This window comes from Stegodyphus dumicola, chromosome X1, assembly GCF_044657685.1.
Source record: "Stegodyphus dumicola isolate Sdum_Otavi_A_Nest chromosome X1, ASM4465768v1".
Lineage (NCBI taxonomy): Eukaryota > Metazoa > Arthropoda > Arachnida > Araneae > Eresidae > Stegodyphus > Stegodyphus dumicola.
The window spans coordinates 160852569-160865796 of NC_140780.1; the positions used below are offsets into that span (position 1 = coordinate 160852569).

The 13228-nt window shown below is 31.3% G+C and overlaps 1 protein-coding gene across 2 annotated transcripts in view; it reads left to right on the forward strand.

Moving 5' to 3' along the window:
- The window catches only part of l(2)gd1 (lethal (2) giant discs 1), a 200315-nt gene that overhangs the window by 12622 nt on the left and 174465 nt on the right, over positions 1-13228 (forward strand). For both annotated transcript variants that reach the window (XM_035368889.2, XM_035368890.2), the window contains exons 2-3: positions 794-935; positions 9003-9106. In XM_035368889.2, the coding sequence (XP_035224780.2) occupies positions 794-935; positions 9003-9106 (246 nt within the window). The remainder of the gene's footprint in view (positions 1-793; positions 936-9002; positions 9107-13228) is intronic.

The window sequence follows — 13228 nt, forward strand, 5'->3', positions numbered from 1 at the left end:
CTACATACCCTGTAGTAGAACACTGCTTTGAAATGTTGGATTGTACTGCACTGTCTGGGATATCTGGCTCTGTTTACTTTAGATTCATGTAATCAGTTTTTTTTTTTTTTTAATAAATCTTTCAAATATTATTGTAATTTACCAATGGCATAGCTAGGGTGGGGCAAGAGGGGACATTTGTTCCCGGGCGCAGCCAAGACCAACTAGATATAGTATGCTTGGTGCAGCATCCAAGCGGCGCCAAATTGATGCTACGAAATTTTTTAATGAAATGTTTTCCATTCTTGGCGCAATGAAAGAGGCGCAAATTCTTCATTTGCCCCCAGGCGCTAGAATCCTGTTTAAGTGTCACTGTACAAATTTCTATTTCTTTGAATGGGAATGAATGTCATTTGTATATAAACTGTGATGGGTCACAAACAAAATGATTTCCTGATTTTTTTTAAATGGGTAAATGTAATCTGAGCTGCCTTCTTATCTCTTATCAGATAGTAACTAACTATACTCATGCAATATGCTAAGAATTGCTTTCATAATTCATTTGAAATAATTAGATAAAGCTAATTAAAATTAAGTAAATTAAGAATGAAAAGTGTGATAAAATGTGGTAAATTTTAGTTTGTTTATGTTGTATTTCATATTTGTGCAAAGTTACTTGACTTTAAATGTAACTTTGTGCAGTACGAAATAGTTATAGGATGATTTTCCTCCTAATGTACATAATATATTTCTGTTTTTTATTATTATCTTATGTATTGTTATAATGATACTGATCTAAGTTATATTTCAAAAGCTTGGCCTCTTTAATATTCCAAATGTGGATTTAATGGATGACAGTGATGAGAGTGAAGTAGATGAAAGTGCCCTTGAATCTGAACTTGAAGCATTGCTTAGTGGTAAAGTGGTTTCTAAACCAAAAAGATCAAAACCAAAAGGTATTTAGCTATAAATTTCCTATCCAGAACATATGGAACTCACTTATCATAACTTTCATTTTAACATTTGTGTCTATTGCATTTTTTTACTTCTTAAAATTTATAATGTTTTATTATAAATTTCATTCATGATCTGTAGTATGTGAGATCATAATTGCTCTTTATTTCATAAATTACAGTTTCATATTTTTAATTTTATAATTTCTGCATGCCATCTTACCAGATTTAAACTGATGATCTATAATCTGGTAAAACTGATAATCCGGAATCGCCGAAGTCCCGACGAGTCTGGATTAAAGACTTTTGACTGTACTCATAATGTGAAGTTTAATAAATCATTTGTTTCACATCTTAACCAAAAGGAAAGGGAGGCATTATGCAAAATTTATTCAAATACTAACATCATAATTTCCTAAGCTGCTAAGGGCAGACAGATAGTTGTTGTGGAGAAATACACATACACACATGGAGTCTCAAAGCTGATACATGGCAGCCTATACTGCTTGATCCCTAAAGATCTGTCAATTTCTGATCTCACAAAGGTAAAAACAGCTGTTCAGTCTTCTCATATAATTCCAACTGAGTTTTAAAAAATCACTTATTCCACCTAATGCTAACTGCGCTTGGTTTAGTGGTCTTCCCAAAGTAAACAAAGTTAGAATTCAGTTTTGATTTTCCAACTTATGAATCACATCATATCCTTTAGCCAAATATTTAGTTTTCACATGTTCTCTTATACTTTCGAACAATATTAACATTAAAAAATTCTTTTGAAGTCATCCATGAACTATTTTTGTTGCTCTGCATTCCATTATGGTTTCTTTCAATGTTAAATCATGATTACTAATATTCCACTAGAGGGAGCTCTAAATTGTTTTGAAATTAGGTTTGAGAATTCCATTTCACGCGTACTGAAATTAAAAAGTTAATTTCCCTTTCTAAAATCTGTGGGTCAAAAAAAAAAACATTGTTTTTCAAGATGAATATTATCACGAAGTTGATGGATTAACTATGAGTAATACCTTCATTACTGGTACTTGTTTACATTTGCATGCGCTATTTGAAGGTCAAATTATTAGATAAATTATCTTTTTGTACGGATTCGCTTTCTAGATGACACATTCCCTCTTTTTGAGGCAAATAAAGAGGATTTATTCCAGATTTTATCTTATTATAAATTTGATTGATCCAGCCATCCAGTTCACTTCTGAAACTGAATCTGACAATACCCTATCCTTCCTTGATATTCTTATAGTTTACAATAAATCTGATTTTAGCACTATTGTGTACCATAAATAATATTCTGTTTGTTTCCCACCCCATGCTACATTAAGTCACTTAGCTAAGCAGAAAACAGCTTCTTTTTACTACAGACTCGTCAGGACTTCGGCGATTCTGGATTATAGATCATCAGTTTAAATCTAGTAAGATGGCATGCAGAAGTTATAAAATTAAAAATATGAAACCATAATTTATGAAATAAAGAACAATTATGATCTAAAGGGTATCAAAATTTACAAAAAAAAAAAAAGCTTAATATTTATTTGTTTACTTTATTAAACATTTCTTTAAATGTGTGCATGTGTAAAGCATATACTACGCATAGTCGAAATTAGAAAATTGCAATGAGAAAACTATTTGATGTGTATTCGTGATATTTATAATGACGAGGAATTTGATTTAAATCATATCAAAGACGGAGTACATCAAGATGAAATGCTACATTTACTAAGGAATTATAAGAAGAATGAAATAAAAACATCTGCCCTGAAAGGATAGTGTTGACAGATCAACTTTCCGTTCATTGCGCGCTGCAACGCCCTCCCCCTGCAGAGCAGCGTGAAATTGATAAACAGATTTCGGAACGGTTAGAGAAACAAAGGATATGCTTTTATCAATTTTTTTCAGCAATTCCACTTTTTGTTTGATGGACATCGAAACATACTTTCTCTTTGTAGATCCTTTGGCAGCTCCAGCATTGGAAATTCTATTTGACATAATCGAAAGTTCAAGCTTACTTTTATAAAATTGGTCTAACAGTCTGCAAAAAATAATAAGCCGGATCCAATTCGAAGATTAAGGAACAACACAATCTGCAACATTAACTGAAATAGATAATTAGATACTTTTTAGCTTATACCGTCCGTTATACATTAAAGATGCATGCGTAAACGTATTATGCGCATGCGTAAAGGTATTACGCGCATGCACAGAAAATTCGTAGCTTTGAGATCCAGATTATAGATCATTCCGGATTATGGGTGTCCGGATTAATGACTTTTGACTCTATTATGTATTTTGTGCTTTCAAAATTTGTTCGTCAGAATCTTTGCTTGCTAATGATCTCAATTATTTCAGATGAATTGCCATTGACTGAGTATTTTCTCCTGTGTTAATTGATAAAACCTTTAAAAAATTTCAGCTTATCATCAAAGAAGATATTCTGCTATTAGAAATAACATTAATAACCTTAACATGCTTCAATCTCATTCTTCTGTCAGTTTTAAAATTGCAAGAATTCTCCAGAAGCTCAATTTTCAAGTAATTTTTTCACCTATCAATAAAAATCCAAGATTCGATTCTTAAAGATTCCGCTTTCTGACTTTAAATCTCCGGAAGTTTATAGCATATCTTCTAAGTGTGGTTTGAGATATATCAGGCAAACTAAAAGAGCATTAAAATTTTGTATCAAGGAACACAAATCTTATCAAAAAAGGCAAAATTAACAAGTCTTTGATAGCTATTCAGCATTGGAAATTTAATCATAATTTTGACTTTGGGTCTGCAAAAATTATTCAAGAAGCTTCTTTAACTGGCAAATTGAATTTTCTTGAAAATTTTCTCATTCATAAAGATTTATCTATTTTGTTAAGGAATTTAAGTCCAAACTAGTCCTTCTTAATGCTTTTAAAATTTCATTAACGTAATTTTTCAATTTCTTTACTATTTTTACTGACAGATTGTGATACCTTCTTGTTCTCTTTACTGTTGTAGGGTATAAATATGACTGTTACACCTGCTGCTATCCAGTGTTGAAGATTTTTTTGCTCCTGATGATGAGGGACATGTACCTGATTGCCCTCAAAATCTTGACTAATCTATGATTCTTGAGATCTTGACTAAATCTATGTCAAACACAAGATTGGTACTTTGCTAATTTTGTGTAAAGTTATTTTATTAATAATTTAGTCAAAAGGAGTCCATTGAAGAAACTCTTTGCATATAATTGGTTATTTTGTTTTTATAACGACAGTAATAAGCTTAAAATTTGACTACAGTCAGGCCTGCATTTGTATGCGAATCACAACAGACACATGTATAAGTATGCATGGAATTGCGGAACTTTACTGAAGACCATTATGAGTTCTATGAGGTTATCCTTAAGAACACATTAATCAGTGCTGTAATATATCTACAAAAAATCAGTCTGCAGAAACTCTGCTGTCTTACCTTCACTCTAAGACCTGGCTCAATTCCATTAGAAAGCTTCTACATCAGTATGAAACCCATGTGAACTTGAATGAAGAAAAACACCCTGCTTTAGATATCCTACTTGCTGCTGATTTGTTGGATTCACATTGCATTATTATTTAAAAACTGATTCTGCTGCACACCAGCATTGTTGATAAACTATACTGATAAGAGCTGTAGCATCATTTTATGAGCAAATTTTTGAGATTTGCCTGTGGCAGAGTTTTTATTCTTTTAAGACTTCATGCAGTTTGAATGACCCCGAACAAGTTTATAGATCTATACTGGGAAAATCTTTTTGTGCTGCATAATTCAGGTCTTCCCTGAACAAATTGTCTCATATTTTTTTTCCCCCCCAGGGGCATTTCACCTGCAGTTTTGAGAGCCTTTTATCCTACTATTTTTTTACTTATTTATTTACTATTTTTTAAAATTAAATAAGGATTTGTTTGCCCTTTGGAAACAAAAAATACTTACACAAAATAAATATTCATGATATCCTCTTAAGTAGCCAGAACTTTCTCAACAATCTAATATTTATTTCAGAAAATTAAAATTTAAAAATTTTTATGCAGATTTATAGTTTTGCATTTGCTTATCCATGTTAAGGTGGATTAGGTCATTGGTGGTACTTATACCATGACCATTTAAAAAAAAATTTAGAACTATTTAAAAAATTGCTGTCTTCTCACTAATGATAAATCATGTTTTAATAATTTTTAATTTGGAAGGATATTTATAGTGGGATTTTTTTTAAAACTTTATATGCAAGTTGCAATAAAGCAAAGCAATTTATAAGCAATATATGCAAGTAGAGATATGTTTTAGAAAATTTGCAAAAATATTTGCAGAGGAAAAAAATTGTTGTATCTTCTGCAATGCATTTTAATTGTAAATTTTTTTAAAACTATAAAAAGCGAAAATATTTCAAAAAATTATTAATTTTGTTTTGTAAATGTAAACAGCTTTACCAAACGTATATCTGGTTGGGGTAGTAACATCTAATAAACTAAATACAGAACAAGTCCAACAATTCCAGATTTTGTAAATTTCCATATTTTAGGTCATCAGTTTAAATTTAATAAGATGACATGCAGACATAGTAACATTGAGGCTTTACTTATTGTTTGACCTAAACAATAATACTTAATCCTCAATAGTGTTAACACTAAAACTGATGTGACTGTACCAGGTGTGAAAGAATTTTAGAATTGCAAGGAGCACTAAGCAGCAAAAATTAAGGAAAGGCAAAATTTTTAGAATTTAGGAGAAGCACTAGACAGTAGAATTTACGGGTGGCAAACAATAATACTTAATCCTCAATAGTGTTAACACTAAAACTGATGTGACTGCACCAGGTGTGAAAGAATTTTAGAATTGCAAGGAGCACTAAGCAGCAAAAATTAAGGAAAGGCAAAATTTTTAGAATTTAGGAGAAGCACTAGACAGTAGAATTTACGGGTGGCAAAATTTTTGGAATTTAGGCAAGTGTGGGGCAGTAAAATTTAGGACCTGTAGAGGTCACTCCTAAAGCCCTACTTCCTCCACAACCATTCTAAGGCCAGAAATATGATCCTGGCCAACACCATTTTATTGTTATTGGCTATGGTTTGACTCCCTAGTGAGCAGTGTTTGAAAGTGATATGCAGGAATTTCAGTTAGTATGGAGAAAAATTTCGTTTACGGCACATCTGCTTCCTTTTGTTCAGTAGTATATTCTCCTTTTCTATATTTTATAAGAGGAGGGGATTTTTTTTATTATTATTTTATTTATTATTATTATTTGGTGAATAGTCTGGAGGCTCAGATCTTAAATTATTCCAGATATTGGGCTTGCGGATTTTGGAGTTATACATTTTTCAAAACTTAGTTTGGTAAAAGTATTTTATGAGGTGCAACAAACTTATATTTTCATTATATCTGCTGTCCAAAACTCAATAGTGAGAGTGAATTTTTAAAAATTTTTATATGTTCAGGATAGATGGCAGCACTTTACATCAAATTGCCAAAAGTAAATATTAAAAAAAAAAGTCTTGCAGATCCCAGTTGTTAAATTAGCACAACTGCCAATTCTCCCAATTTTATCAGGACACTTCCAGTTTTACATTGTATTTCCCAGTTTTCCAATATATCACCAAATTTCTCAGTTTCTAAATTTTTGCCCTTACTGATGAAAGTGTTTTTGAGCAATAAATAAAATTTTTTGAAGTATTGAAACTTAGATTGTTCAAATTTCATTCCTCCATCCCTAGTGATCTTGAGCATAATTTTGCTTATTAAAATTTATTTACTGAATTGTCTTAATCTACCATAGACATCTGTAGAACAGTATTTAAAGATTCAGCCAATGTTTAATCAGTAAATATTTATATTTAATTTTGTTTTACATTACTAAGTTTATTCACACAATAATATGTATATGAATTATTAATTTTATTTCCATTACTTTTTAAAGTACTTTAATAAATTGAAGCATTCTTTGTTTATTCAGAATTTTCTCAGTATAAAAGTGTAAGAAAATTGCTAAAATTAGGCAAAGAACATAAACTTTAGACTATTTAATCAAATATTAATGTATTGTTTTATCAGACTCATAGTATAAATAGTTTAATAACCTGAATCATGCATATGAAGCAAATTTAAATGAATTTAAGACTTCATTTGAAATAATGACACTGCAAAATGCAAAGTCTCTTGGAAACTCCTGGTTTTGGGCTCAAGCACCTCCGTTTAGTCATATTTTGAGATTGGCAGTTATGTTGTATCTCATTTATTAAAATCATGCATTTAGACTGTGCAGCTTTGGATTGTGAACACTACATGCTTTTTAAATCTACTCTATGTATAATTTTGTGTTTGTTAAAATTAATTAACCCTTAACTAACTGTTTATTCTTCAATCTCTGTGGAAAAAATTATCCAGTTTTTTCACTATGTACTTTTAATTAGTGCAACAAGACGTAAAAGATTTTACAAAAATTTTTCCTAAATTTTCATATTTTTAAATATTTTTATGACCCAGAATAAATGGTAAATAATTATCCCAAAATAACTCGTTAGTGTATTTTTGTTAAGAATGGAAACATATATTAATTTTGAAATAATTTGGAATTTTAATAATTATAAATTGAATCTGTATAATGAAACTTTTGAAAAGAAATAAGGTATGAAAAATACACAAAAAGTTTTGTTCAGATTAGAGATAGTGTGGTAGACCTTGAATCATGGCAATGCACATAAATGTACATTATAATTTGGGCTAAAATAGCAGGTTTCTGGGAGATATTTAGACTAAAAGAATGAATTTACAAGCTCTAATTCACATATTTCCTGTGAAATTGAAAACAGGCAGAATTACTAACCTAATCCACTTGATAGAGGTAAAATTAGCTTCGTATGCTGGTGGATAGGTATCCAGATGCTGAGTTGAAAGAGACATGGCATAAAACTTGCATAATCTCAGAACAAAACAATCGTGAAAAGGTCACCAGCATAGCCACAAAACACACTGTGAGTTTATTTGGAATAAATAAATAAAAGTCTGTCTTGAACCATGAATCATAAGTTAACTCATGATAATTATTATTTTTGATGACCAAGCTAACTCAGAATAACCAGGCAATTGCTTGATAATGAAACAATAAAATATTGAATATAAATGGTAACTATAGTTAAAACAGGGAGGGGGAGATCCCATGAGTTTAGAAAAGGACTAAAGTTGAATATAGAATTTCATTTATGACAAAACATATAGAAATTTGAAGATGAAAAGAACTTTAGCATAGTGTTTTTCAAGTATGCTTAATATTTTCTTGGAGTAATCTTCAGTCCATAGATGAATTTTAGATTTGTAAATTTTAGATAATAAAGATGCAGCATGATAAATATTAGAACTTGGCTTTCATTGCATTTCAAGTCCTTTGTACACTGTGTGACATTAACAACTTATAATTTTATTATTTCTTATCTTGCTTTTTTCCTAATTTTATTTTTTATGCATATATCATAGTTCAAATAGTTTAGGAATAAAGTACTTTAAATTATTGCTGAAATTAACTCCCGAAATTAAAATAGTATTTCTGTGATCTTGCAACTTTCTTATAATTTTAAAAGTTTGTAATTAAACTTGGAGTCTTATAAACTGTATGAGTGAAGTTCCTGCTAGATTTTTTTTTTTTTTTTTTTTACTTTTCCATTATGGAATAGCATGCACCAGATGCTTTTCTTTAGGGCACCAAATTGCACCAACTTGAACTGGCAGTAAAAAAACACACTTTTTCTCATTAGCTAATTTTGACTGTGGTAAAATTTTTCTTAACATAAGAAGTCTGTTTTTCAGGTTGATTATTTCAGTAAATGAAGGACAAAATAGAATGATACGTTTTTTGATAGACAGTACTTACTTTGAAAATATTAATGCTGTTATAAAGACAACATATTTGATTTAATGGTGATCAATATGAAGTGTTGTCACATATATCTCTCTATAGCAAATAGTTTAGTACATGTTCTACAACAGACAAGATGGATTTTTTTTTTCATATGCATTAGTTGTGATAGATTTATTAAAAAAACTGTGTTCATTTGTGTCTTTCAGCCGAGCCTACTGTGGACATAGAAAAAATTGCTGAAAGTTTGCTTCATGATGATGATGGTGAGGAGGAAGATGAATCCAATTTATCTGCTGATGAAGATCTTTTGGTATGTTTATGATCTGATTCACATTAAATTATCTGAAATGCTCGGAACTGCATTCTTTGTAACCCAGTGTCCAGTCAGTCAAGTAATTTTTATACTTTCAATTGTAATTGTATTAGAATGTATCATAGTTTTCTCAGTAAGTCTGATTTCTTATTTATGCTGAGAAAAAAGAGTAGCTATTGCCAACCGTAGAACATTTATGTAGCTGCACACTTCCAGGAATTTTTGTATTTACATAATATTAGTTATTAAATAACATTAGTGTGCAGAAACATTGATGATACATACAAATGAGAGGAAAAAATGTTAGGACCATTCATATTTAAATAAGTTCAATATGAATGAAATTAAAAGTGTGCATCAAAGATCATAGATAAGTTATTAAAATTAATAGTAAGTGCTTATTATTCATAGTTAAGGTTAGTGTTAGAAGGATGAAATTACTAGTATAAGAAGATTATGCCAGATCATTTCACATACAGCCAAAGCGATCTTCTTTGATTTTTTTTGAGGGGGGAGGGAGAGAAAAACTTACAAATAATTTTAAATATAATAATGCAAGAAATTTCATGACCGAAAATGCATGTAATCCTGCTATGTATGGATTTGCATTATTGCTGGTCAGTTAAAGTGTGCATGCTAATCTCTCTGCGACAAATTTAATTGCATTTAATTGTGAATCAGTGCATTTAATTGGCTTATCCGTATTTGACTTCATATCAATAACAGAAGTTTTCTAGTGCTGGAACATCTTTGGAAGTCTACTGGAGAGGTGGTATCTTAAAGCTGTAGGCAAATAAATGTGATGGGAAAAAAGTAATGGTTTAGTCCTGTTCTCTTGGAAAGCCTTAAATCTAGTCATTTATGATAACCATAGTGTGAAATAATCACCTTTAATACCGTAATTTCGGGTAGATAAGCCACCTTGGCGTATACACCACACACATGATAATTGACTGAAAAAAATTAAAGTTCATCGGATAAGCCTCCCTGCTGTATACCCTGCAGCAAAGCATTTCGAAACATGGCACTTAATATTCATTTATTCAGAAATCCCCTGCCGTATTAATGTAAATCATCACCAGTAACATTTTATAACATTTACAACATAAATATAAACAGTAATATATAAATAAGGCAAAAACATCTTACCTTGAACTTGTCGAAAACGAATTCTGCTGATTTCTAATAGATATTTTTTATATGGGTTCGGTAAACTTCGTTTATCACCATAAATTACTGTATTATGAGAAAGAATACATAAATTAGATAAACAAAGAGAATTTTCTAATTAAACTACATTTATTTATACAAAACTTTCAAAATCCAATTCAATAATGTCATATTTAAATAAATTTAATGAATGACCATCAAGGTCAATTTCATCATTCTGTTCTAAATCACTTCTTTTAATGTCACTTATCTTCACTTTCATTTTCTTTTTCAATGGTTTCCAATTTAATGAAAGCTGATATGATCGTATCAGCTCGGACTTATTGCCCTGCTTATCGACCCATAAGGCAACTTCATCATACGAAGCTTTTCTCATTCATCTGGAATTTGTGAAGGAATGGAGTATGCTTTGCATCCATTCCTCCCACTGCTTTCATAGTTCATGCTTGAAAATTCTATTGATAGTGAGATTCAGTGTCTGTAAAATTTTTGTAAGCCCACTTGGTATCACTGAGACATCGGTGCTAAGTTTTTTGCTTGAGATCTTACCGTATCTGCTAAATGGAATCACATTGAATCCAGAACAATGAGTCCTAAGGGTTGGAAAAAAACCACCTTTCCTTTTTCGATAAATTTCTGTCAGCCAAAACATCACTTCTTCATACATCCATCCTTTTCCGTTGGCATAAATAATAACTCCCTTAGGGAAGTTTCCTTTCAGAGTTGTTTTTCTTCTGAAAATTATCAAAGGGATTAACTTTTTTCCATTGGCGGCACAACCCAAAACACAAAGAAGTCTTTTCACTTCCTGAAATAGTTTTTTCACGTATTGAATGAACAGTTCTGCTCGGAAGACAGTCAAAAGTAATGGGCACTTCATCCATATTAATTATTCAAATTTTGTTCTTTAATTTTCTTAGATGTGTATTCCAAAAAAGCTATATTTTTTTCCAAGCCAGTCCACGGGAAGCTTTTGTCCAACTGTTGTTTTGGTCCTGACAGATAATTTCTTTCACTTCATAAAGCTGAAACACCAATAAGGTCCCCCAACAAAATTTTTAATGCCCATTTGTCGAGCAATTACCTTTGCTTGAATTACCTTTGCTTGAAGGCGGATGTTGATACTGGTAATCTATTTTCTCTCCATCTAAATTACCTTCCAAAACAGGCCAGGCTATAATACCAGTTCGACAAGATGTTTTATTCATAGGAATTTTTTCTAATTCTTCTTGTTCGGACTTCCACCCCTGAATGCATCTCTCATCAACTTTGAAATTCTTTAGCCGCAAAACGATTTCCAATTTCAATCGCTTTCTTCACTGCCGAAAGCTTAAAAGCAGCTTGTAAAACTTTTTCTTCGAGTAGAAGCATAATGGTAATAATATTTTTAGAGCACAGATGATAAGGCAAACAAAAAGCAAGCTACAAAGTAGTAAAAACGTTTAAGAATGAATGTAGTACTTGGCAAGTAAACATAGCTGTTTCCATTAACACAAAAGGTCATAGGAAAACGTGGGAAAAACCATGGAGTTTGGGATAAAATACATGCATTACTGTATCTTTACAGAGAGCCTCGCCTACCTTAGTTATGAAATTTGAACATATTGCACTGCCGTAGTGCAATCTGAGGTTAGAATATTGCAGCGAATTCTTACCATTTTGCTTGTGCATTGCTTACAATCTGAACTAGTGAAGTTTTAAGGACAGAGGAAAAATAAAGTTCTCTCAGATATGCCCCAGACCTAAGTTGTCAACTTTTAAACATGTATAAGCCGCAGCTTATCTACCTGAAATTACGGTAGTTTGCAATGAGGTTCATTCTTTCGTAGTTGTATTTTTAAGAGGTAATCTAATGGAATTTAACATACCTTGCTAAAAAAGAATTATTTTAACATACTAATACTACCTGCAGTATTAGATTAATTATTGTGGATGATTTGAGAAAGAGTAAAAGCTATCATGAATATGTTATGATATTTTGCTATATTCTCAAATGTCCAGATGTTATAAAATCAACTCTTCGAATTGTAAAAATTAAAATATAAACATTTATTTGCAGCTACATAAAGAGGTTTAACATCAGAAAAGCAAGTTCTAATGAAATGGCTAGCAGCATTTGAGTTAAATATCTATTGCCAGAGAAGGCTTAGAAATAGCATTTCTAACATACTCCGACCTTTGTAAAGTGGGAGCTTTATAAACTTTAAACAAAATAAAATGTCTAAAAGTTAAAAGTCTTAAAGATCAAGTTTCTGTTTCAGCCGAGCAACTGTCCCGGAACGTGTTTGTTCAAGATGTTTCTCCAATTCAGCTTCAGAAAGCTTTCTCTTTTCAAAATATTGAAATTGTTGGATTAAAGGTTCCCTTTCTTCGATAGATACCTTGGCTCTGGCTATTAATTTCTATTGGATACCATCTTTGTGTATTTCTTAACCCATTCAGTGCGGCTCCCGAGTTAACTCGGGCTGAGAAATTGCCACCAGTGTGCTGCTCCTGAGTGAACTCGTTTTTTCGCGGGGAACGTTTTCCTTTCTGATTGCCTGTTTTACCAATTTGTGTTTTTACTTTTTTTTTTTTTAAGCAACCAATCATGAAGCAGCATTTATTCAACCCTGTAGCCTGACTTTCAAGCAATAAATATGTATTTCCGTTTCCTGTTTCTTGTGGAAAGAAATTTTTTATCAAGGCGTGCAGAACCCCAGCAAACTAGAAAGGCGGAGTGCAAAAAAAAAAAAAAAAAAAAAAAAAAAAAAGTGATACCGGCAGCTGATGCAGTTGAGTTTTTATTCAATATTGGGTCAGAAAATGATTATAGTTGTGGTTCTAGTGCCACAATATGTAGAATCGACCGTTGAAAGTGCTTGAGAAGGTTTGGACAATGGTAGTACTTTGACTAAACCTTCGTGTAGCAGTCATTTACATAGTGGAAAATGATCTTCACATTTCCCA